The sequence below is a fragment of the Heptranchias perlo genome, chromosome 4 (genome assembly GCF_035084215.1).
Source record: "Heptranchias perlo isolate sHepPer1 chromosome 4, sHepPer1.hap1, whole genome shotgun sequence".
In the NCBI taxonomy this organism is placed as follows: Eukaryota; Metazoa; Chordata; class Chondrichthyes; order Hexanchiformes; family Hexanchidae; genus Heptranchias; species Heptranchias perlo.
In genome coordinates, this window is record NC_090328.1 from 37,326,636 (window position 1) to 37,354,264 (window position 27,629).

At 40.6% G+C, this 27,629-nt stretch overlaps 1 protein-coding gene across 2 annotated transcripts; it reads right to left on the bottom strand.

The window, feature by feature from the left end:
- Positions 1–202: 202 nt before the first annotated feature.
- Positions 203–27,627, bottom strand: tmem167a (transmembrane protein 167A). 2 transcript variants are annotated; one of them, XM_067982801.1, is made up of 5 exons: positions 27,499–27,627; positions 18,965–19,074; positions 11,768–11,802; positions 5,737–5,843; positions 203–622 (listed from the first exon to the last, which is right to left on the bottom strand). In XM_067982801.1, the coding sequence occupies exons 1-4, from the start codon at positions 27,502–27,504 to the stop codon at positions 5,761–5,763; spliced, it is 234 nt and encodes a 77-aa protein (XP_067838902.1). In that variant the 5' UTR covers positions 27,505–27,627; the 3' UTR covers positions 203–622; positions 5,737–5,760. The 2 variants fall into 2 exon arrangements, with proteins under 2 accessions (XP_067838902.1, XP_067838903.1); XM_067982802.1 differs by lacking the exon at positions 5,737–5,843 and having other exon boundaries at positions 27,499–27,607.
- Positions 27,628–27,629: the final 2 nt, after the last annotated feature.

Sequence of the window (27,629 nt, forward strand, 5' to 3'; positions counted from 1 at the left end):
TCTGTCCACCAATGAGGCTGGATAATCAAGGGAAGGCTTGCCTGGTGCAGATATCAGATTATCCATCTGCCTCAACTCCAAAATGCCAGATGCAACCTCTTGGAGCCAACTTGCCCCAGTGAAACCCTACTTACCTTTATTTGGTGTGAGAAAGCAAACCGTAGGATCAAGATTTCATCTTTTCAATGAAAAATTTAAAAAGTTCACTTTGAAGAATTTTATTGACAATACAATGTTTAGACAGATACACAGCAATAATTGATCAGATGATTCTCATAGTGACAATAGCTCTCAAGTGCAGAATGGTTGTTTTAGTCCAATAGCAAATTCAGCCACAATGGAGCTCCATCCCAAATATCTCAGTCCTTGGTCCAGTAACAAGGTTGGAGTTGATGTCACTACTAAAAAAAAGCTTGTGATGCAATAAGCACAATATGGATTTTGGAAGCTTCAGCCATTCTTGGATCATTTTCACATTTATAAAGTTCATTTTTGTGTTTTTTTTAAACCAATGTCTATTATCCATAGTGCTGCCCTTTTCAAGCTGATTGTTACTGTGTAAAGAGAATACTGAATGCCATTACTATACAACATAGGGCGACATAAGGGCTTTTCCGTTCACCTGCAAAGGGAAGAGAAGGATGTAAATAGGATATCAAAAGCAGAATTAAATATTACAATGTACAGCTATGATTCTTTAAATACACAAATGGCACAATTCTATTAACAAATAACACTCGTTGAACAAACGAGGCTACTAAACTAAAAGGATAAATCTTTAAAAGGATTATAAAGAGCAGTAAATACCATCACATATTACAGCTGGTGTTCAACAGATCACTGTCCCTCAGTGACATCATCTGCAGGGATAGGTTAGCTTTCACATGTATACTGATGATACCCAACTCTACCACTTCTCTTGATCACTCAACTACCTCCGTGCTTTAAGACTGCCTATCTGACGTCAAGTCTTGGCTGCGTCACAACTTCTTCCAGTTCAGCATCAGAAAGACCAGCGCCATTATCTTTGGCTCCACCATTATCTCCACTCACGTGCCACTGATTCCATCCCCCTTCCACCCATACTTTGAGGAAAGTTGGAAGGGTACTGTTTATCATTTGTATTTCTTATTTGTTTACAGGATGTTGTCTTAGTTGCCCTGAGGTGGTGGTAGTGGGCCCCCTTCCTGAACCATTAACTGACTGAATTCTGTTTCTCTCTCGATGCTGCCTGACCTGCTGAGCATTTCCAGCTTTTTCTGTTTGTTTGCAGATTTTATTTGTTTAATTCCCACAACCCAGTTTCTTTTTAAATTAGTTCTATGTTTTGGAAGTTGGATCTGCGTGCAAGGAGTATTCCAACTTCTCTTCCACCCGTCGTATTTTTATTAGGGTACTTTCAATATCTCACTCTTAACTCCATTACACTTTTTCTTTTATTATGACATTTCTTTTACTTTTGTTTAACTGATCTTCCCCACCCCCCTTTTCTCCTTTTAGGAACCTGTTGTTCCCAGTCTTATCCCCCAAATCCCACTCTTCCTGGATTTCAGGGCATTTTTTCTTTCCATTATCATAAATTTCTTGGCATTATCATAAATTTCTTGGCTTTCATAAAATCATAGAAAGTTATGGCACAGAAGGAGGCCATTCGGCCCATCATATCTGTGCCGGCGAAAAAGAGCTATCCAGTTTATTCCCACTTTCTAGCACATGGTCTGTAGCCCTGTAGGTTACAGCACTACAAGCGCTCATCCAAGTACTTTTTTAAAATGAGTTGAGGGTTTCTGCCTCAACCACCCGGTCAGGCAGTGAGTTCCAGACACCCACCATCCTCAGTGAAAACATTTCTCCTCAGCTCCCCTCTAATCCTTCTACCAATTACTTTAAATCTAAGCCCCCGATCACTGACCTTTCTGCTAAAGGGAAAAAGGTCCTCCCTATCCACTCTATCTAGTCCGGTCATAATTTTATAAAACTCAATTAAATCTCCCTTCAGCTTCCTTTGTTCCAAAGAAAACAACCCCAGCCTATCCAATCTTTCCTCGTAGCTAAAATTCTCCAGCCCTGGCAACATCCTCGTAAATCTCCTCTGCACCCTCTCTAGTGCAATCACATCTTTCCTGTAATGTGGTGACCAGAACTGTATGCAGCACTCAAGCTGTGGCCTAGCCAATGTTTTATACAGTTCTAGCATAACCTCCCTGCTCTTATATTCTATGCCTCGGCTAATAAAGGAAAGTATCCCGTATGCCTTTTTAACCACCTTATCGACCTGTCCTGCTACCTTTAGGGATCTGTGGACATGCATTCCAAGGTCCCTTTGTTCCTCTACACCTCTCAGTAGCCTCCCATTTATTGCCTTGTTTGCCCTTCCCAAATGCATTACCTCTCACTTCTCTGGATTGAATTCCATTTGCCACTTTACTGCCCACCTGACCTGTCCATTGATAGCATCCTGCAGGCTACAGCTTTCCTCCTCGCTGTCAACCACATGACTAATTTGATCAAGCCCCCACACTCAAGTCCAAATCATTAATATATACCACAAAAAAGCAAGGGACCTAATACTGAGCCTTGTGGGACCCCACTAGAAACACAGCCTTCCAGTCGCAAATACACCCATCGACCATTACCTTTTGCTTCCTGCCACTGAGTCAATTTTGGATCCAACTAGCCACTTTCCCTTGGATCCCATCGGCTTTTACTTTTTTGACCAGTCTGCCATGTGGGACCTAGTCAAAAGCCTTGCTAAAATCCATGTACACTACATCAAATGCGTTACCATCATCGACCCTCCTTGTTACTTGCTCAAAAAATTAAATCAAGTTAGTCGGACACTATCTTCCCTTAACAAATCCATGCTGACTGTCCTTGATTAACCCGTGTCTTTCTAAATGGCGATTATGCCTCAGAATCGATTCCAATAATTTGCCCACCACCGAGGTTAGACTGACAGACCAAATAACTCTAGGCCAATCTCTTTCTTCCTTTTTAAACAATGGTACAACGTTAGCAGTCCTCCTGCACCATGCCTGTAGCCAGGGAGGATTAGAAAATTATGGTAAGAGCCTCCGCTATTTCCTCCCTTGCTTCTCTTAGCAGCCTGGGATACATTTTGTCCGGGCCTGGTGATTTATCTACTTTCAAAGATGCTAAACCCCTTAATACTTGCTCTCACTATGTTTATCCCATCCAATATTTCACACTCCTCAATTACAATCTCTGCATCGTCCCCCTCTTTTGTGAAGACAGACGCAAAGTATTCATTAAGAACCATACCCACATCTTCCGCCTCCACACATAGGTTACCTTTTTGGTCTCTAATAGGCTCTACTCTTTCCTTAGTTATCCTCTTGCTCTTTATGTATTTATAAAACATTTTTGGGTTTTTCTTAATTTTACCTGCCAGTATTTTTTCATGCCCGCTTTGCTGCTACTCTCACTTTTCTCTTGATCTAGTTATAAATGTCAATAAATGTCAGATTGGGAACTCCTTTATTTCCTTCTGTATTCTCACCGACTCCTAGCTTTCCCTTCTTGCTCTCTAAATTCTCTTCCTGATCTTAACACTGCAACACTTAAAAATAAAAGTGAGACCAAAGCTTGAAAATGCTGTTCTAATTATGTACTTGAACTTATTTTAATATTTTTATAGTTCTGAAGAAGGGTCTGCATGCAAAAGAGTTAATCTGCCTGTTACCTCCATGGATGCTGACTGACGTGCTCACTTTTCAGCATTTTCAGTTTTTGCTTCAGATTTCCAGAATCTGCAGTATTTTGCTTTTCACTGATTAGGTTTGCAGTTGTGAATATAGATTCAATCAAAATTAAAAGTTGAGCACAATATTAGTAAGTGACGCTTTCAAAAGGACTACAATGAGCTAAAAACAAAAATCAGGAAAAGGTTTTTTTTTCTACCAGCTCTTGGTATTTCCTCACTGGCATTTCACTGAATAGCGTACACATTGTTATATAAGGATTCTGAACATACCCGACTTAGATAAAACACCATTAACTTTCTGTAATAAAGAACCAATAAAATAGCTCTTTTAGGACAATTTTTATACGACTCCCAGAAAATAAATTTAAAGGATTACATAATACGATAGCAATACTTAAGGGAATTTTAATTCCCATTAAAATAAATGGTTAGTTTTCTCCATTTATTGCATTTCTGAAGCTCTATGCCTTTCCTAATAAACCCAATGTATTTTTGGGCAATCCACTATTGAATAAACTCTAGGATACAATTTAATGATATTATAGGGTCACCCTGACTGGACTGTTGATTTGCTGAAAATTGTGAAAAAAAGTCTACTTTCATTTCCATTTCTCATGTTGAATAAGAAAGGAAAAAATGCCTTCAGATGTCTGTGCAAAGGGAACCACCCGAGACCATCTGGATCTCCAGTTCAAGATCTCTTTGTCTGCAAAGTATTTTAAGATTACACAGTTAAGTTTTATATTAATAAGCTCAAAGGATATTTTGTGGGAGTTTATGGGCAAAAAAATTGATGGTAGATCAGAGTCCACATTTTTCTGAGCAATAATGGATCCAGTGTGGTCAATTTCTAACGGTTAACACTTCTCAAGAGTACAGCTGTCTGAACTATCACTCATTTAAATAAGTTCTTGAGAAAATGCATTTGCCCATCATTAAAGGCATTAAAAGAGGACTGAATAAGGACCTTGTATGCCTAAAAGTTAAATCTTAGTAGAGTGGCTAAAATGTAATATCGATGCAAAGCTAATTAAATATTCAACGGTGTAATCTGAAGAAATTGCAGCAGTTTGTTAGATTATCAGTCCAAACTAAATCACATGAAAAATTGTTTAGATATTTTAAATGAATAAAACCAAGCTGGATCTTGCACACAAAATACATTACTTGGCCCACCTTATTTGGAATACACTGTACTGTATACATTAACTGTCTAACAAACTAATAAGTAAAAACACACGTGTGTTTGCTGTCAGCAGTTGCCTTGAACATGGCAAGAACAGGATTTAAATAGCTCAGAAAGTGTGTACAACTCAATACCATGTAGAGACTGACTGACTTAACAAAAATCTTTGGCTCATTAGGTTTTCTGTCAATTACCAGTCTTCTCTAAAGTGGCCTCAAAAAACCTACAATTTTAGTAACTTTAATATGGCTCGGTATAATGTTCTGGTTGCTTGGTTTCCGCTAACAGCTGAATGTTGCCATAGTGACAGCATTTTACAGACCTGCGTTCTTGTTCTCATCTGTTATAAACCCTGTTGTGCGATGCAATTAGACTAGGCCTCTGATTATAGTAGAGCATAAAATTTAAAAAATTACATTTTTGTGGAATTATGAATATTTCTTAAAAATTATCTGCCAAAGCCATACACCACTCGTCAGGTTGGGAGGTAGTGCATTTAGGACTTGCTGAATGCCACTTTAAACAACCATAAGAGGTGTCCAGAACAGTCTGATGACTCGTCTTCTTGTACCAAAGGAAAATCACTTAGCTACAGCATATAGTTGAGATCACAAAAGCAGCAATGTGAAGAGTTGCAGCAGTGAACAGACAGACCATCACTGCATGACTCAATATTTTATTTTAATAAATTCAATAAAGCACAAAATAAGCTCAATATTTTCCAAATACTACTGATGGCATTGATGATTGTTAACAGCTTTCATCACAATGCAAGGTGACGATGGTTAAAATACGTGAACTAAAAATACTTTAGGTTTGTGCTTACGAATGTCCAGTATGGTGCTAATGATCATCCTACACTCTTTAGAAAAAAGTCCATTTTACAAGTGAGCACTTCTGGCTGTCCAATCTGCTCTTCCATTGGGCAAGGTCCTGTGTAGGGAACGCTAACTTGAAAATTTTATTCCACTACATAATGGTAGACAATATACCAATTTTCATACATGGCAGTCATTAGGCGTCAAACATTATGCTTAATAAAAAAAATATGCTCCATGTAGATGAGATAACAACTTGCATTTATATAGCACCTTTAACGTAGTAAAATGTCACAAGGCGCTTCACAGGAGCACTATCAAACAAAATTTGACCGAGTCACATAAGGAGGTATTAGGACAAGTAACCAAAAGCTTGGTCAAAGAGATAGGTTTTAAGGAGCATCTTAAAAGGAGGAGAGGTAGAGCGGTTTAGAGAAGGAATTCCAGTGCTTCGGGCCTAGGCAGCTGAAGGCCTTGGCCGCCAATGGTGGTGATTAAAATCGGGGATGCGCAAGAGGTAAGAATTGGAGGAGTGCAGAGATCTGGGAGGGTTGTAGGGCTGGAAGAGGTTACAGAGATAGGGAGGGAAGAGGCCATGGAGGGATTTGAAAACAAGGATGAGAATTTTAAAATCAAGGTCCGGGAGCCAATGTAGGTTAGCGAGCACAGGGGTGATGGGTGAATGGGACTTGGTGCGAGTTTTGGATGAGCTCAAAATAATGGTGGAAGATTGGAGGCTGGCCAGGAGAGCACTGGAATAGTCAAGTCTGGAGGTAACAAAGGCATGGATGAAGGTTTCAGCAGCAAATGAGCTGAGGCAGGGGCAGAGGCAGGTATTGTTACGGAGGTGGAAGTAGGCGTGTTGGCGATGGAGCAGATTTGTGGTCGGAAGCTGATCCCTGGGTCAAATAGGATGCCACGGTTGCGAATGGTCTGGTTCAGCCTCAGACAGCAGCCAGGGAGAGGGATGGAGTCGGTGGCTAGGCTTAGGGAAGGAACTAAATACTGGTACAAGATAGCTAGAGTCTGGAGTTTTAACAAATACATACTAATGCAATTATAAAGAAAATTAACCTCAATATTTTAATAAATTAGAAATAGATAATAGAGCTCGATGCTCGCCCCACACTACACTTCATAGAATCATACAGCACAGAAGGATAGCCATGAAGTTGATCGCTAGGGTGCAAAGTTTTCAAATGGGGGCTGAAAATAATGGCTTTTGTCCTCCCAAAATCAAAGTACAAGAAATTCTGGCTCATTCATGAGGTCTTGACAGTGCGGGGATTATTGTGAGGTGAAGGGAAGTGGCAGAGAGGTAGAGCTGAGCTTTGTTCGCATACACGTAGAAGCTGACCTCATGTCTGCGGATGACATCACCCAGAGGCAATGTGGAGATCTAGAGGAAGAAGAGGTGAAGGGGTGGATCCTTGGGATACAATGGAGGTGATTGTGCAGAAGCCGCCTTTACTGGGAACGCACTGGCTGCATTGAGACAGGTAGGAGTAGATCCACGCAGGGGCAATCCGACTGAAATGGACCACGAAGGTGAGGCAACGGAGAAATAAAGTGACACGTTGCAATCAGAGAAGTCCCAACGTGGTGGGCATAGCACAAAACCCACTGACTGAATTTGCATTGGGAACTGTGGGTACACAACTTGGAAAAGGGGAGAGCGAGAGAGCGCATGAATGACAAGGGAGGTGAGCAAAGGGAACCGCAAAGGCCAGAAAAGGTAGTTGGGTGGGGAGGCGAACAAGGGGATAGGAGGTGGATCTCATACCGAACCACCAAACAGGACGGGTCCTTCCCTGTTCAAATACTTAACCAGTGTCCTCTCAGCACATACCCATGATACAAGGCTTAGGACTAAATCTGGCTAAATGAAATGATGTTCACAGTCTAACATTTATAAGCCAGCTCCTGACATTTATAAGCCAGCTCCTGACATTTACATTGCTAATACCAGTTCTCTCATCCTGGCAGCAGATTCGTAAATCCAGTTTCTCGTGGGTCCACCATCAGTTTGTAGACAGCAGTCTTCCCAAATCCCAACTAAACGAGCCAGTACAAAAGTTTACGATTAATGTCCCATCCACATTAATCCAAAATTGGTGTGCATGGAGACATCCCTTCACTTCTCTCAAAAAGGTTTGCTTAACTGAAAGCAACATTTAAACCATTCCCAGGTTCTTGTTACAATTTTAATGAATTTTGTGCAGAGCACAATGTTTGCATTTGTTTAAGTATTGCTCGATCCAGTCTAGAATGACTTGTATTTTATCGCGCCTTATCAAGCATTACAAAAACATGTCGAAGCACTTCGCATTTTGTGAATTACTTTCGCTGTGCAATGATTGTCATGTAGGAAAATGCTGCGGCCATTTTGCACACAGCAAATCTCAGAGCAAGGAGATTAATAACTGGTTAATCTGCACTTAATTGCTCATCACTAAATCTACACTACTTTAATTTCTTAACAAAATCCTTTATTTTCAGCTTCTGTGCAATTATGATATAACAAGCTCTGCCTATGAAGGTGATATTACACCTGCCCAGTGTTAGCATTGGATACTGATGAATTTCCAAAACCTGTAACTTAGCTCTGAGCAACACTTTCAGAAGATCAGACCAGAAACTGTAAACTTCACTTGCTATATGTCACTTCAGTCTGTGCCTGTTGAGCTTTATGGTCTAACCTTATTGACTGCATATTTAGCAAACAGTACATGTATTCTAGAATGTAGTACTATATTTCATCATTACATAGCTTTATTATCTCTTGAGCTTTAAGATAATGTTTAAGACAGGTAACATGGAAGAGATGCCACAATAAATCCAAAGAATACCAAAGAGGTATAGAACTACATATGGTAATAGGTCATGTAACCTAAAAGTTGTGTCACACTCCTACAAGGAGGAATGAAAAACTAAGGTAACATGTACAAAAGCAAAAAACTTAATAAATGGCTGGTGTAGCATATCAACTACAGTGAGTACCACACAAAATTACAATGATCAATTATCTAAGCTGCATTGGCATCTGACATGACACACCCCATCAAAGTAGGGTCAGGAGGAGAAGAGCTAATAATGAACAGCTTGCAAATACATAAGGTTTGTCATCATTTCAGAAGCTAGCAACATAAAAGTTAGACATTTCCATAAAATCCCAACCAAAACAAAATGCAGATCAACATGCAGTATACCAAATTCTAAAAACAGAAATGTTATTCTGGTTTTGCCGTGAAAAAGGGTGCTCAAGTCTTTGATAGCTCAAAGGTTTCCATTCCTGAGCCACATAGACTAGGAAGGTCCTAGGTTTGGTCCTTGGCCTGTGCTAAATTAGGTGATCTCACCCAGAGCAGCTGTAAGGGAGCTACAATTGGTCACAGCTCCCGGGGTCAGGAAAAAGAATAACAGGATAATTGCTCGACTCCTACAGTGACCCCTACTGGAAATGTCAGCATATGGTAATATCACCTTCACAGGCACAGCTTTAAGTTGCTATGACCAAACCTTCCTTTTCTCAAAGATAATATTGTATCTCAATTTCACAGAAGCTGAAAATAAAGGATTTTGTTAAGAAATTAAAGTAGCGTAGATTAACGATGAGCAATTATGTGCAGATTAGCTCTGAGATTTGCTGTGCACAAAATGGCCACTGCATTTTCTTACATGACATTCACAAAATGCGAAGTGCTTGGACATGTTTCTGCAATGCTTAATAAGGAGCTATATAAATACAAGTCGTTCTAGGCTGGGTTGAACAATACTTAAACAAATGCAAATATTGTATACATATCTGGTGAGGATATGATTGGTCCTGAATATAATGTCCTGCTTAGTGTGACTCAACGTCAAGGCTCACATGAACAATGACCATACATGCAAGATACTGGAGGGCAATCACAGCCCAAAGAGCTGTACCCCAGTGTGTGTCTTTACATTTCAAGAGAAGAAAGAATTGGGTAGCAAATTAAAGAATTTTTAAAAATTGCTCAGAATATTCACCTACAGTAATCGAAAATGTAGCTTAAAGAAGTTTCTATGAAAAGATTTTGTGCTACAAATATTAACATCTTTATAAGCATACTTTTAAAAATACAATGGAGTACTAAAAAAGGGAAGAGAGTTTATACATAACAATATAGTGGAATTTGCCTCATTACAGTATACTAATTTAAGAAACCATATTTTTCTCTCCCCCTTTTTGTAAAAGAGCAGGCACAGCACAATCAATTTCTTTCACAGCAGCAGGAAGCATAGACTATTTGTATAATAAATAGATGAATCCTTTGAAACAGGGTGCTACTCTGGCAGCAAGAGAGTAGCTTTTGTTATCAGTTGACGTAAATGGACCTCAATTGTTTGATTTAGAGAGCAAAATGCTTCACTATTCTCAACTATTTAAAATTCTTGTAAAACAGAAACCTATTCAATCCAGCAATGTACAAAACTCTGAACTAATCTGGGCCCCATTAAGAGTTATTTAGTACAGAAAATAGTGGACTAAATTTTGCTAAAATAGTGGATCAAAAGGGATGAATACAAAAAAAATCAAAAAGGAGAGAAATTCCAAGTGCAGTACTTAATAATGGACATAGTCAGCTGTACAAACATGAAAACCTGATCTGAACCCGATCTCTAAGCTCCAATTATTCTAATATTCTAAATATGCTATATTTCATTTACATGTGATGGCCCCCAAATTACTGGGGAGGCTGGATCTTCAGCGGGGCAGAACCAGTGATCCTATTGGAAATCCCAGGGTAATTTAAACATTAAGATGGGCGCCAACGCCCTTTTTAGTGCGATTAAAGCGCCTGCTTCACTGGTTAACTGCATAGCTGACTAGCCTGGCAAATTTTCAATTCACCCCCACCCCCTTAGCAATGCTAAATACCAGGTAGGCACAGGAGTCATTTTCCTCATTTGCATCCTATTTGTAGGTAAGCATATAATGCCTTTTTTAAAATCTTATACACGGGGGTTTAAACATTGAAATTGAACAGAAGAATACCCAAACTGCCTCACATATGGGGATCATTTTGGAAAATCATAGACTCTGCTCATCCAGGACTGTAATATTTAAATGACAACTTTCCCTCCAGACAGTCCTGGCTCCAATTGCTGATTTTAAATCTTTCTTTCCTTGTATTTTAAATCAACAGCGATAGCCTGGACTGAAGCCAGGAAAGAGAGTTGCCAGTTAAGTATCAAAATGTTAGAGGAACACAGCAAAGGTTGATGGCAACACCCGATAAGAATGCACGCCGCTCCTCCGGTGCTGAAGTCGGCAGGGAGAGTTGCCATTTAAGGATAGTCACACTTTCACTTTTGCACTGATGCAAAGTGGTTTTGGCTTTGTAGTGATAATATAATTCTGGAATCAGGTCTCCACCGGAGGCTGAGCTGGGCTCCAGCAATGAGAGGAAAGAGAGGATTGAGTGGAGACAGTTGGGCATTGCGTGACAGACATGGGCCAAGGCCCATCAGAACAGGAGGCCTTGAGAAGCAGGGAAGGTGAAGGCCGACAGTTGGTGAGATGCAAGAATGAAAAGCAAAGCAGAGGTACATGAATGAGGGGGTAGCTACAACATGGTAGCGGAGGCTGGAGCTACGATTGTGGAATGGGTAATTGTCATGACAGCTGAAAGGGGTCTGAAAATAAGTTGAGTGGATTAATTCAAAAACAACTAACATTGAATGAAAATCAGAAAGTTTAGACATAAGCTAAACCAATTTAAAAAGCTGAAGTTGAGGGTTCAGACAAAAAGTTATGTAGATAGACAGAAATAACATTTTGATGGGGGGGGGGGGGGAAATATTTTTACTGAAACACAAGGCCATTTTTGGGCTTCAAGTACTCCTTAGCTGTAACTTTCACTACAATATTCTTTATTAACAATATTGTTGAAGATGGGGATTTACAACAATAAATGCTAAAAATAAAACTGAACATAACAAAAAGAAAAACAGAAAATACAGCATTCATAGTTTTTCTTTATACTTTAAAAACATGTTAGTTTTCCTTACCTATTCTGGCACATTTCCAAAATATCCCCAGAAGTCTGGAAAACAAATAATAAGTTTGGAAAAAAATCTATTGTTGAGAAAATCTGAATGATTACAGTTTTAATGAATTTTAGATTTGACACTATTTGGGAAGGGAGAAATGGTAAGGTACTTTACACAAAGTATTCTTCATCTTATGTAGGTTCCGAAACAGTCTAGCAATATACAAAATTAACTCTTCTGTGAAGAACTCCTCTATAGTTTTGTGCAGAATGAAATTCCTGACAGACAGGTCTGCACTGAAGGACCATTATGGGAAATGTACACCAAGAATTGCTCACTCTAATACATCATGAATTAAAAACATCAAATGGGAGTTTTGTTCCTGCAACCAAATAGAAATTTATATATTTTAAATATATAAAAATCAAGGAGCTGGTTATAAATTACATAGAAAGTACATGGAGTATAAACAAGATCTTTGTTTAGTGATGGCACCATGACAATAGTACATTTGTTGGATGGGTTTACTGATGGAAAGAAGTGTCAAGAACTGCCAAATTAAAATTTCAGATTCATTAGTGTGATATGCAGTTCCATAATCAACAATGACACTTCAGAGAGTTGGAGGAAATGGAAGTAGACACACTCAATCTGCCAAACTAAGGCATGAAATAAATATCAGGTTAGATTCATTAACTCCATATTCATCTGAAATCAGGCTATGAAACACAAAAAAAATGGATTTAGAGAATGCTAATTTATGGCAAAATATATCTACTGCTTAAGTCACACCCCCATATTCATTTCAGATCTTTCAGGCACAAAGGACGCACTTTAATGGGGAATTCTTCTATAAATTGAGATGTTGTTTTAAAATCTACAAATTAACATTTTTGATTGTCTCTTTCCTATTCATTTTAGATGAATACACAATGCACATGCTTAAAGATACAGAATCATGGAAGGTTTTGATTGTAATTAACAGGGAAACTTGAGTGGTTTAAGAACATCTGAATCCTAAAACGTAATAGGCTTAAAAGTCTTTTTAACACTCGTTGCGATAAAATGAAAACAGCACTTTTAGTGAAACTATTATATTGAATATTGAGAGACTGTTGGTGTCAATGTAGAATATTGTCACATGATAGGAGATATTCTGTACCTCAAGAATTAGAAGGCAATTACATTTTTTTTTTAGTGCCCATTTTTCATATTATAGCTTCGTGCTGAGTGACAAAGGACTTCACATGATACTAGGTTATGAGGAAGGAATTCACAATGCTCCATAGAATACAAATGAGAGATTGATTTGTAATTGGAGTAAGTTTTTCTCAGAATTTTTCTCCACTATCCTGATCTCTCATTTTTCCGACAGCTGACCAGTTTTCAGGCCTCCAACGTGCTGCTCAGAACCAGCTGCTTGGAGATTTGGAAATATCTCCTTCCTCGCTAGGTAGTGCTTGGGCTCAGCTAGCCCTCTTTCTCCTGTGACAAAACTGAAATAAGAAATTCAAAGTGGGAAAAGATATTGTGGGTTACCTATACCATTGTGATACAATATAAAAGATGAACGATAATTGGGGGAGGGGAGAAAAACATGTGTATCAAATTTAATTAAAATGAATGACTATTAAACTTTGCTATAGAGTAATTAATAATCATGTTCTAACAAACTTGGTAAATTAAAAGTTATATTTTTACTGAGAATGATAGATTTTTGCCAGACAAGGGTATTAAGGGTTACGGTACCAAAGTGGGTAGATGGAGTTAAGATACCAATCAGGCACGATCTAACTGAATGGCAGAATAGGCTTGAGGGGCTGAATGGTCTACTCCTATACCTATGATATGTCCAATTACCTTCAGGCTCCCCATATGTTTAAAACAATCTAATTACCACAGTGCACCTTATTATCAGCAAGCTACCCAAGATTAAATCCTATTTAAAATAAAACATGAATTAGCAAAAGTTAGAGGGGCAGGCAAGGAACAGGCGATTGCTTGTAAGGATTGTAAACAATTAATTTTATTTTTTAAAAAACTGGTGAACTTTGGTTTTACATTACAGATTGCAAAGAATTATTTTTCCTCGAGTTTCTCTAAAAGACAAACAAAAAGTCTGACTTAAAAGGCTGAAGAGCCTGGCTATTATTTAGTCATAAAATAGAAAAGCAAGTTCCTTCCCAATGATTTTAACAATAATATTTTACTTAGTGTAACATTTTTTAAGGATGGATTTTAAATCTTTCACTTGAAAACTTCCCTATTCATTTTCAAATCTTCACTATATGTTTATAGCTAGGAACTACTTTGTTCATTCATTTAAAAAAATCGGAAGAATCTACAGATCACAAAGGGGTGGCCAGGCCATTAAGCCTTCATATTGTACTCAAGAGACTATACTGGAACCATTTGTTCAACTGTATAAAGCTCTATTTTACTTCCTTGAGACTGTAGAGATGACAAGATTTTTTTTGAAAGAGTTAGATCTTTGTTACTAGAATTATAAGATTGTTAAGTATGTTTGCTTCTGATATAAAATTAATACTATTATGAGGGATCAGGATTGCTTGTTAAAAATGTTTATGATCTTTCCACACATTTATGAATGGCACATCATTGTCTTATATCTTTAAAACTCCTAAATGAGTACTTTTTAAAAATCTGTCAGAAGTAATTTGGTGAAGTACCTCATGAAATTAATAGCAGAGGTGACGACTCATGGGGTCAGTGAAGTAGCAAAGTAGTTTGAAAAATGGCTAGACAAGAAAACAGGGCAATTATAAAAAGGGTTATTTTTGGAGATGAGAGAAGCAGCTCACAGCATTCCTCAGGAAAACAATCCTTTGACTTCTATATATTTTTTTGGAGTCACCTCAATGAGGGAACTTAAATTATTTAGGGTCATAACATTCTATAAGTTAGCAAATACTTATTACAGGCACGTGTTATTCAATAGGATTTAATGGGGAGAGAAAAGTAAAACTATATCAAACCAATTTACATTCACACAACTCCAGTTCCGGAAAAATGGAACACTGTTCCATTTTTGCTACTCAGTGTTGGCAGCAAACACTCCAAGGTTAGGTGCCTCACTGGCCAAATACAGACAAAACAAACCTTCTTCCCTGCCCTAAGGACATAACTCACCTCCAACATCAGTAGGATACTCCCTGCTGCACCAGTGTGAATGTTTCCATTTCTCACGTCAGCATTCCTGAGCCTCTCAGCGAAACTGCCAGTCTGTACCAGATTACAGGCAGTTTTGTGCTATGAAATCATGTCTGCCAGGAACTAGGTTATGACTGTCTAAACTTAATTTAGGATCTTTGTAGCTGCAGAAACAGCTCCATCAGCTTGGGCTGGATTTAAAGCTTAGTCTCAGAAGGTGAAATGTAAGGGCGTAGTTAAATTACACCCACTGGTTAGACACGGTGCACATGTGTACCGTAAAAAGTTAGCTTTGTACCAGTTGTGGTGTAACAAACTGGTGGAACACTAAATTAGTCTCAGACTACCTCCTGATGGTTTCACATTCAAAGCAAAATGTCAAACTGATCCTAGTTTAGCTTCAGTTACATTGCTCACCTCATGTCATACAACATGGTTTCCATGTTGCAGAGATGCAAGCTGTGCAGGCAGATCTACACTGGAAATGGGCTAACTCCTTCTGCCAGTTTCTTTCTCTCTCCAGATGTAACATTTCAGTTGTGCCTTCTAATTACTTACAATGCACTATATTTGGTAAGTGCTTATAGTAGCTATGGTTTAATATACTTTCTTGGGTTTCAATGGACAAGTGAGGGAAGCATTTACTTGCAACCCCCCAATCTATGGTTAATGTTGCAGCAAACATAACTTTGAAGGCATTTCAAATAGTTACCAGTGTTGAAATCAGTATAAAATGGGATACATCATCTACTTAACTGATACAAGTAGGGACGGTAGATCCTCAGAGGTTTGGCTATGTAACATCTGTAAATTCATATTATAATTGTTTACATGTGCTGCATAAATGCATTTGTGCCTGTGGTATACCGAGGCAGGTACTTCCACCTTGGGATGAAAAGATTTAGTTCCATGTGGACTGGGCAAGAGATTAAATATCCTTCAGGCAGATCTGAAATGCCTCTCAGTGACTTGAACCTCCAACCTTGTGGTCTGAAGGAAGAGATTATTCTATTGTTGAACTACACGGTCTTTCCTTTTCTATTCCTTTAAAGTTCCATCTTTCAGTTCAAGCAAACACTAAACTTCTTATTTTTCCCAAGAAAATGTTGAGATCTAATGATGTTAAATTAGAGGTACAACTTAATACTAAGTCAGGGCATAAATCAGGGCCTAGGAGCAGGTTGCTTGACAGTGTGATTGGGGCTGGTATGAGAAAATTGGAGAATCCTACAGAATTCGAGGTGCCGGTGGACCGCGAGCCAATGTAGGTCGGCAAGCACAGGTTCATGGGAACAGGAGTAGGCCATTTAGCCCCTCGAGCCTGTTCCGCCATTCATTGAGATCATGGCTGATCTGTGACTCAACTCCATATACCCGCCTTGGCCCCATATCCCTTAATGTCTTTGGTTAACAAAAATCGATGAATCTCAGATTTAAAATTAACAACTGAGCTAGCGTCAAATGCCGTTTACGGAAGAGCGCTCCAAACTTCTACCACCCTTTGCGTGTAGAAGTGTTTCCTAACTTCACTCCTGAAAGTCCTGGCTCTAATTTTTAAGCTTTGTCCCCAAATCCTACACTCCCCAACCAACAGAAATAGTAACTCCCCACGTACCCTATCAATTCTCCTTACTATCTTGAAAACTTTGATCAAATCACCTCTTAACCTTCTAAATTCCAGGGAATAAAACCCTAGTTTGTGTAATCTCTCCTCGTAATTTAGAGCCCAGGTATCATTCTAGTAAATCTACGCTGCACTCCCTCCAAGGCCAATATATCCTTCCTGAGGTGCGGCGGCCAGAACTGAATACAGTACTCCAGGTGTGGCTTTGTATAGCTGTAGCATAACTTCTACCCTCTTGTATTCTAGTCCTCTAGATATAAAGGCCAGCATTCCATTAGCCTTTTTGATTATTTTCTGTACTTGTCCATGACATTTTAATGATCTATGTACATGGACCCTTAAGTCTCTTTGGACCACCACTGTTTTGAGCTTTTCACCATTTAGAAAGCACTCTGATCTATCTTTTTTATGTCCAAAGTGGATGACCTCACACTTGCCTACACTGAAATCCATTTGCCACAGTTTTGCCCATTCGCCTAATTCATTAATATCTCTAATTTTGTGCTTCTATCTACACTGCTTACAATGCTGCCTATCTTTGTGTCATTGGCAAACTTGGATATGTGGCCCTATCCAGTCGTTAATAAATACAATGAATAGTTGAGGCTCCATCAAAGTTCCCTGTGGGACACCATTAGTCACATCCTGCCAATTTGAATGTCCATTATCCCTACTCTCTGTCTCCTGCCACTCAGCCAATTTCCTAACCAGATCAATAATTTGCCCTCAATTCCATGAGCTTCAACTTTAGCTAACAGTCTCTTGAGTGATTTTATCGAATGCCTTCTGGAAGTCCATATAAACAACATCCATACACATCCCCCTGTCCACTACTTTAGTCACCTCTTCAAAAATTTCAATCTGGTTCGTCAGGCATGACCTACCCTTTACAAATTCATGCTGGCTCTCTCTGATCAGCTGAAAATTTTCAAGGTGTTCAGCCACTCTATTCTTAATTTATAGATTCTAGTAATTTCCCGACAATAGATGTAAGGCTAACTGGTCTATAATTACCTGGTTTCCTTCTCTCACCTTTCTTAAATAGCTGAGTGACATGTGCAATTTTCCAATCTAAAGGAACTGTTCCGGAATAGAGAACACTTTGGAAGATTATAGATCGAGCATCTGCAATGTTCTCACCTACTTCCTTTAAAATCCTGGGATGGAAACCCTCTGGTCCTTTGTCACTCTTCAGTGCCATTATTTTCTTCATCACTATTAATTTGTTTATGTTAATTATGATGAGTCCCCATCCCTGATTCAAAATTAGTTTCCTTGTGGTGCTCGGCATGCTAGCCTCTTCCTCTACAGTAAATACTGATGCAAAGTAATTATTTAACATGTCAGCCATTTCCTCATTTTCATTTACAATATCACCGTTATCCATTTTTAAGGGACCCACGTTGCTCTTGACCACCCTCTTTTTCCTAATATAATTGTAAAAAAAGTGTTGATTTTGAAATCCCTTTCAAGTTGAATGGATTCCTTAAATCAATGTATTAAATCAACAATGTAGTGTTTCCTCCTTTCAAATGAACAAAATGACAATGTACAGATCTGCTACCCACCAAAACAGCCATCAAAATTATTAATGTGTGTTTGGAGGAGTTAATACAGGCTAGTTAAGATGTTAAAATGGTATCAACTGTTTACTGATTACTGTTGTCATGAAGTCAATCGAAAAAGGTGAAGCACATCTGTTTCTTAATGCTGCCTAATAGTTTGTCCTTTCCAAATAAAATTTAAGGTCTGAAGAGTCACATTTGTTCAAAAAATAGCTGAAGATTAAGTCTCAAATGGTTTGCTCAAATGCATGGCTAGCATATAGATCATTAACAGAAGCCACACCTCCTTATACTGTTGATATCAATAAAGCAAATGCATGATTTGTTACAGTAAAATGGACAACAGCAATACAAAAGCAAAACACCAGAGAAAAACAGAACAGTAAATCTTTGTTAATTTCAAATAACCATATAGACAAGCACTCAAAACGGTTATCACGTAATGCATTAGTGCCACAATGCACTTCACGCAAGAGTTTGTCATTCAGAAAGATTTGCAGTAATAAAGCTTTAGCATATGGTGGATCAAAATAGCTTAAATTGAAGTTTTGCTGTTGTTGTTACTTGCGGAGCTTCTCCCAGCCATTAAATAGACCTATGCACTTTCAGAAATCACAGTGCAAAATGTGAGACGTTAATTTGGGGATAAACTTGTTAGGGACAATCCATCATTAGTTAACACTCCAAAGGCCAAAAATTATGAGTCATTAGTGATTATGAACATCCAGTATTCAACGTATTTCTCAAGTATAGCCTGCAGCATATAGCTATATCATTGCTGAAAATAGTGTTCAAATCAAAAAGACTGTTAATTTCAGTAATTTATTGAACCATCAGGAAATATAGTGTACTTACCCAGTTTTATTCTTGTCCAGAAAACTGGGAGCTAGGGCCCTGATGTAAGCACAGGTACAAATCAGGAGTAGTAGCACCGTCAGTAGACTCTGAAAATTGAAAATTGCCGACTGTGGGGATAAAAATTGCAACGAGTCTTACTTGTGTCCTGCTGGAATACAGATTACTGCAAATTCAGACCTTTGAAAAAGTAACAATGCAAATAAATTAAATGGAATAGGAAAACAGGAACGTTTACACATCTTGGATAAAATGAAAGGTTTGGCTGTGTACTACCATAGCTTCCAGCATCTTCATGAGGATTGCAGGAAGCACAAGTTTGAAAAAAAATGATAAAAGCAACCCAAGTGTTTCTCTTGAACCTTACAACGCTCTAGGATCTCATTGAAAGCCACTAACTGGCCCACACAGTCAAGAGTGAAATCCAACCTACATGCTTTCACTTTCTTCTTAAAAATGTAAACATGGAGTGCATTTCCAAAAATATTTTTATCAAAATACTATCAATTAGCCAATCCAACTGTTAAACTTACAGGTACAAATAGGATATAAGATTATAAGCACACCAAATTGTATTTAAAAAGGTATTCTAGTAGTTCAGCATTTAAATCTTTTATATATCAAAACATACCAAATATATACATCCTACTTTAGTTGCAGGTGAAAGTTTTATAGCTAGACTGTTGGACAGGACTTTGACCCGTAAAATTAGTATTTTTGTAAATGTACTCACACTATAATGAAAAGAAACAGAAGACATATGGGCAGGGGGGTGCGGGGGGGTGGAGAAATGTGCAACACTGATAGGATAGACACGTGACTGCATTTTAGAAATTATGAAGCTATGCCCTACATATCAATTGTCCATGGATTGTGGACATTCAGCTTTAGACCCAGTATCTGGTTGTCTAGTGTCCAGTCACATCTGGAGTCTTACAAGGATCCATTCCTTACCCTCATCTACTCTTCCTCCTCTGCTGTCCCTAGGTGAAATCAACTGCAGACACGCAGCCCTACCTCTCCACCCCGACATAGTCGGGCTGCTCGTTTGATAACCAGCCATAACATTATCCAGCTAAACACTGGAAAGACCCAATGTTTGGCCGTCGTCACAAACTCTATCCTTACCATCAACTCCATCTCCCTCCTTTGCCACTGCCTCAAGCTGCACCAGACTGTTTGCCACTTTGGCATCCAACGTAATCTTGAGCTGAGCTTCGGACCCCATATCCTTTCCACCACACAGAATGCCTGTTTCCACCGTCGTAACATCAACCTCTGTCCCTACTGAGTCCACCTGCTGCTGAAACCCTAATAGAGGCTTTTGTAATCTCTCAATTCAATTATTTCAACGCTGTCTAGGTCAGCTTTCCATCCGCCATAAACTGATTCGTTCAATACTCTGCTGCGCATATCCTATGCTGCAACAAGTCCTAATACTACCATAATAAACAGAAAATGCTGGAAATACTCAGCAAGTCAGGCAGCATTTGTGGAGAAAGAAACAGAGTTAACGTTTCAGGTTAAAGACCTTTTGTCAGTTCTAATGAAAGGTCTTTGACCAGGAACATTAACGCAGTTTCTTTCCCCACAGGTGCTGCCTGACTTGCTGAGTATTTCCAGCATTTTCTGTTTTTATTTCTGATTTCCAGCATTTTGCTTCTGTCCTATCACTCGCATCTTGTTGGCTCCCGGGCTGGCTGCTCCCTCGGCAGCTCCTTTGCTATGCAACTCTATCCTTAGAAATCCGTTGCCATCCTTTGCCCTTTCTCTGCAATCTCCTCTCTTCCACTGTTTGAGTCCTCCTGGCTCCAATAGTGGCTTCATTTAGCCCTAATTACAAGTTCAAGCTGTTTGCAGCCTTTGACACGGTTGACCACACCATCCTCCTCCAACACCTCTCCTCTGTCCTCCAGCTGGGTGGGACAGTGTTCGCCTGGTTCCATTCTTATCTATCCAGTCGTAGCCAGAGAATCATCTGCATTGGCTTCTCTTCCTGCTCAGTTACCCCTGGAGTCCCCCAACGATCTATCCTTGGCCCCCTTCTATTTCTCATCTACATGCTGCCCCTCGGCAACATCATCCGAAAACACGACGTCAGATTCCACATGTACGCTGACGACACCCAGCACTACCTCACCACCACCTCTTTCGACCCTGCCACTGTCTCTCACTTGTCCTACATGCAGTACTGGATGAGCAAATGTTTCCTCCAACTAAATATTGGGAAGACCGAAGCTATTAACTTTGGTCCTGCCGCAAACTCCGTTCCCTAGCCACCGACTCCATCCCCCTCCCTGGCCACTGTCTAAGGCTGAACCAGACGGTTCACAACCATGGCGTCCTATTTGATTGAGATGAGCTTCGGACCAACGCTGCTGAAACCCTCATTTATGCTTTTGTTACCTCTAGACTCGACTCTTTTAATGCTCTCCTGGCTGGCCTCCCATCTTCCACCCTCCATAAACGCGAGCTCTTCCAAAACGCTGCCCGTACCCTAACTCACACCAACTCTCGTTCACGCATCACCCCTGTGCTCGCTGACCTACATTTGCTCCCGGTTCGGGAACGCTTCGATTTTAAAATTCGCATCCTTGTTTTCAAATCCCTCCATGGCCTTGCCCCTCCCAAGCTCTGTAACCTCCTCCAGCCCTACAACCCTTTGAGATCTCTGCGCTCCTGCAATTCTTGCCTCTTGCGCATCCCTGATTTTAATCGCACCACTATTGGCGGCTGTGCCTTCAGCTACCTAGGCCCTAAGCTCTGTAATTCCCTCCCTAAACCTCTCCACCCCCCTCGCTTCCTTTAAGACGCTCCTTAAAACCTACCTCTTTGACCAAGCTTTTGGTCACCTGTCCTATTATCTCACGTGGCTTGGTGTCAAATTTTGTTTGAAAAATCGCTCCTGTGAAGTGCCTTGGGACATTTTACTATGTTAAAGGCGCTATATAAATGCAAGTTGTTGATGACATATCTTAGCTCCCAGCCCCCCAACAACTTACATTTATGATTAAATCCCTCCATGGCCTTATCAGTCCCTATTTCTGTAAGCCTTTCTAGCCTCACCCCCCTCCAAATTCTTTGGCCTGAATTGGCCATTGTATGGAATTCCCTCCCTAAATCCCGTTGCCTCTCCACCAGGACCTCTCTTAAAACTCACCTCTTTATCCAAACTTTTGATCACTTCTCCAAATGACTTCTTTAGCTCAGCAAGTGTTCTTATTGACACCCCTGAAGCACCTAGGGATGTTTTACTGCATTAAAAAGGCACTATGTAAATGCAAGTTGGCACTCTTAAAATGCATGCAAGAGAACTGTGGATTTGCAAGAAGTGTCAGATGGAGGAGCTTGAGCGGCAGCTGGCGTCACTATAGTGCATCTGTGAGGCTGACAGCTACAAGGATAGCACGTTTCTGGAGGTGGTCACCACACAGCTTAAGAGAGTGCAGGCAGAGGGGGACTGGGTGACCGCCAGACAGACGAGAAGGACCAAGCAGGTAGTGCAGGAGTCCCCTGGGGGCATCTCGCCCTCTAACCAGGTCAGAGGCTGGGTATTCTGCGGCGAGTGACCCACCTCCTGACTCCCCAAAGCCTTTGCACCATCTACAAGGCACAAGTCAGGAGTGTGATGGAACACTCTCCACTGCCTGGATGAGTGCAGCTCCAACAACGCTCAAGAAGCTCCATACAGGGCAAAGCAGCCCGCTTGATTGGCACCCCATCCACCACCCTAAACATTCACTCCCTTCACCACCAACGCACAGTGGCTGCAGTGTATACAATCCACAGGGTGCACTGCAGAAACTCGCCAAGGCTTCTTCGACAGCACCTCCCAAACCCGCGACCACTACCACCTAGAAGGACAAGAGCAGCAGGTAGATGGGAACAACACCACCTGCACGTTCCCCTCCAAGTCACACACCATCCCGACTTGGAAATATATCGCCGTTCCTTCATTATCGCTGGGTCAAAATCCTAGAACTCCCTTCCTAACAGCACTGTGGGAGAACCTTCACCACACAGACTGCAGCGGTTCAAGGAGGCGGCTCACCACCACCTTCTCCAGGGCAATTAGGGATGGGCAATAAATGCCGGCCTCGCTAGCGACGCCCACATCCCATGAACGAATAAAAAAAGTATTCAATTCTGAATACTGGTGAGGGAGAGGGTTCTTCTGATGAGTGCAGCCAGAGCCAAGTCCACAGCACCATGGGTAGCTCAGCTGTACAGGGGGCGGAGGGGCGGAGAAAGAGAGGAGGTCAGGTGAGTAATAGTGATAGGGGATTCAATAGTTAGGGGAACAGACAGGTCTGTCTGCGATTGCAGACGTGATTCCAGAATGGTATGTTGCTTCCCTGGTGCCAGGGTCAAGGATGTCACTGAGTGGCTGCAGAACATTCTGAAGAGGGAGGGGGACCAGCCAGCTGTCGTGGCCCATATCAGTACCAATGACATGGTAGAAATTAGAGGAATGAGGTCCTACAGGAAGAGTTTAGGGAGTTAGGAAAGATTAATAAGCAGGACCTCGAAAAGGTAGTAATCTCCAGATTACTCCTGGTGCCACGTGCTAGTGAGTATAGAAAAAGGAGGATAGGGCAGATGAATGCGTGGCTGGAGAGATGGTGCAGGAGGGAGGGCTTTAGAGTGGTGGGGCAGTGGGACCAGTTCTGCGGAAGTGGGACCTGTACAGGCCAGATGGGTTGCACCGCAACAGAGCTAGGACCACTATCCTTGCGGGGAGGTTCGCCAGTTCTGTGGGGATGTGTTTAAACTAATTTGGCAGGGGCTTAGGCACCAGGATGTAGCATTGGAAAGGAGAAACAAGGTTCACAAAGCATTGGGAGAGACAGATAGCACTAGAATAAGAAACAGTACGGTATTAGATGGGATCAGACTAAGAGAATACAAGAAGGTCGAAGCTAGGTTTACAGTGCATGTGTGTAAACGCACGAAAGGTAGTAAACAAGGTTGGTGAGCTGCAGGCACAATTAGCCACATGGGAATATGATGTTGTGGCGATAACAGAGACCTGGCTCAAAAAAGGGCAGGATTGGGTACTAAACATTCCTGGATACAAGGTGTTCAGGAAAGATAGGGAAGGAAAGAAAGGAGGGTGGGGGTAGCAGTATTGATTAAGGAGAATACTGCAGTGCTAGAGAGAGAGGATGTCCTGGAGGGGTCAGGAACAGAATCTATTTGGTTAGAGTTAAGAAACAATAGAGGTGCCAGTTCACTACTGGGGGTATTCTATAGGCCATTAATTAGTGGGAAGGTTATAGAAGTGCAAATTTGCAGGGGAATTAGAGCTGTGCAAGAACATAAAGTAGTGATAATGGGGGACTTCAACTATCCTAATATAGACTGGGATAGAAATAGTGTAAAGGGCAAAGAGGGGGAGGAATTTTTGAAATGTGTTCAGGAGAACTTTCTTGACCAATAAGTTTCCGGCCCAACGAAGAAGGAGGCATTGCTGGATCTGGTTCTGGGAAATGAGGTAGGCCAAGTGGAGCAAGTATCAGTTGGGGAACATTCATGGAATAGTGATCATAGTATCTTAAGGTTTAGATTAGCTATGGAAAAGGACCACACTAAAGTAATAATTCTCCATTGAAGAGCCAATTTCTAGAAGGATGAGAACAGATCTGGTCTGTGTAAATTGGAATCAAAGATTAGCGGGCAAAACTGTAATTGAACAATGGGCAGCCTTTAGAAGAGGAGATGGTTTGGGTACAGTCTAGGTACATTTCTACGAAGGAAAAAGGTAGGGCAACTCGCTATCTTTCTCCCTGGATGACAAGAGATAGAGTGTAAGATGAAGTAGAAAAAAAGGGGCGTATGACAAATATCAGGTTGATAATACAAGTGAGAACCAGGCTGAATATAGAAAGTTCAGAGGGGAAGCAAAAAAGGAAATGAGGGGCAAAGAGAGAGTTTGAAAATAGACTGGCAGCTAACATAAAAGGGAATCCAAAAGTCTTCTATAGACATGTAAACAGTAAACGGGTAATAAGGAGGGGTGGGACTGATTAAGGACCAAAAAGGAGATCTACGCATGGAGGCAGAGGGCATGGCTGATACACTAAATGAGTACTTTGCATCTGTCTTTACCAAGGAAGAAGATGTTGCCAAAGGCACAGTAAATGAAGAGGTGGTTGGACAAAATTAAGTCACTTGGATTAATTAAGGAAAGATAGCATGGATTTGTTGAAGGCAAATCATGTTTAACCAACTTGATTGAGTTTTTTGATGAGGTAACAGAGGGGGTCAATGAGGGCAATGCAGTTGATGTGGTGCATGTAGAGTTTGATAAAGTGCTGCAAAATAGGCTTGTCATCACAGTTGAAGCCCATGGAATAAAAGGGGCAGTAAGTAACAGGGAACAGAGAGTAGTGGTGAAGGGTTATTTCTCGGACTGGAGGAAGGGACACATTGGTGTTTCCCGGAGGTCGGTACTAGGACCAGTGCTTTTCTTGATATGCGTGACTTGGATGTACAGGGCACAACTTCAAAATTTGCAAATGACATAACACTTGTAAGGGTAATGAACAGTGAGGAGGACAGTGATAGCCTTCAAAAGAACATAGACAGGCTTGTGGAATCGGCAGACACATGAAATTTAATGCAGAAAAGTAGGAAGTGATCATTTCAGTAGGAAGAATGAGAAGCGGCAATATAAACTGAAGGGTACAATTCTAAAAAGGGTGCAGAAACAGAGATCTGGGGGTATATGTGCACAAATCGTTGAAGGTGGCAGGGCAAGTTGAGAAAGCGGTTAAAAGCAGATCCTGGGCTTCAAAATAGAGGCACAGAGTACGAAAGCAAGGAGGTTATGATGAACTTTTATAACACTGGTTCGACCATAACTGGAATATTGCATCCAGTTCTGGGCACCGCACTTTAGGAAAGATGTGAAGGATGAGAGGGTGCAGGAGAGATTTACTAGAATGATTCCAGGGATGAGGGACTTCAGTTTCATGGAGAAGCTGGGGTTGTTCTCCTTAGAGCAGAGAAGGTTGTGAGGAGATTTGATAGAGGTATTCAAAATCATGAAGGGTCTGGACAGAGTAGAGAGAAACTGGTCCCATTGGCAGAAGGGTCAAGAACCAGAGGACATTGATTTAAGGTAATTGGCAAAATACTTTTTTTAACACAGCAATTGGCTATGATCCAGAATGCACTGCCCGAGGGGGTGGTGGAGGCAGATTCAATCATTGCCTTCAAAAGGGGAGGGAAAAAATTTTCAGGGCTATAGGTTTAGGGCAGGGGAGTGGGACTAGCTGGATTGCTCTTTGAGAGCAGGCATAGACTCGACAGGCCAAAAGGTCTACTTCTGTGCTGTAACTATTCTATTCTATAAAAACATTACCATAGTAACTTTTGCAATCCTTTTAATGCTATGTGCACGTACAACCCCCCTCTCTGGATTTTCAATTGCTGACCACCCCTTTTTCAGGCGAGAAGTGGACAATCAGTAGTTGAAAATTTTTAAATAACTTCATCCTAAATAAAGCAGCTCAAGAAAAAAATTAAGCATGCAATGCCCCAGAAGGCAGTTAGCAAATGCAGCACTAATAAGAAAAATATTTCAGTTATGTCACTTAAATCAATCCTAAAATTAAGGGTTTATTTAAAATATATATTCATATTTAAAATTATTTGATCTAAATGTGGATAAAATATGACAAGCCATGACCTATATCCCAGTCACTACTTGAACTCAAATTTTATCAGGTTAGCTTGCTCATATCCCACAGCTCATCATCTGTCCTATATGGGCATATGTAAGGAGTCTTACAACACCAGGTTTATAGTCCAATAGCTTTATTTGAAACCACAAGCTTTCAGAGGCTTCCTCCTTCGTCAGGTGAGTGTGGGATTCCGTAAAGGTACAGCATATATAGTCAGAAAACAATGCCTGGTAATTACAGATAATCTTTCCAACTGCCAGTTATCAAAGCAATCAAAGGAGTTGAATGGTGTTCAGACAGAGAAACATTACATACAAGACTACTGAATACACAAACAGTCAGAACACAAAGACAGAGACCCACCACTATATGGGCATAGCTCTATTATATATATATATATTACACTTGGGCCTGGGGACCAGAGAATTGTGAATATTACCCCAATACTCAAAATAGAGTGAGGCACGCATTGTGGAATTTAGACCAGTGAACACGGATACTGGGGAATTTTTGCTGTTGTTGAACGGTTATACAAATATTTCTCGCCATTAGGCGGTCCTTTGGAACGAAACATCTGCATCTAGCGTTAGCCACTCCACAATTTTACTTACTTCTATTGATTGTATCAATTAATAATTTCGATTACGGCCAGTACAGCCGGGATACGACAGGTGTGAGAGAGAGAGAGTTTATCACCTGGAAGCCCTAACCTCACTCCCCCTGCCACCCTCCGCCTCCACATCACTCACAGGCAAATGTGAGCTACTCAGTAGCACAGTAACTAACCGCTCCCTCCTTCACTCCCGCACCACAACTTCAACAAGAGAAAGACAAACCCTCACTCACCATCATGTACACTTCATAGCCACATCACACTTCCTGCCAGACCTGGAAATGACGCACACCTCTTATCGCCAATTGGCTCCCTGGCTGCTCCGATCTCGCATCCTTCCCTTGGTATCGCCACACAGCCGCAC

What these genes read in the sequence shown, in the direction of transcription:
- tmem167a (XM_067982801.1), bottom strand. An exon ending in CTGGACAAGAATAAAACTGG is followed by an intron (nt 11,803 to 18,964) that starts GTAAGTACACTA and finishes TTTGTTTTCCAG; the next exon opens with ACTTCTGGGGATATTTTGGA. An exon ending in TTGGAAATGTGCCAGAATAG is followed by an intron (nt 5,844 to 11,767) that starts GTAAGGAAAACT and finishes TTCCCTACACAG; the next exon opens with GACCTTGCCCAATGGAAGAG.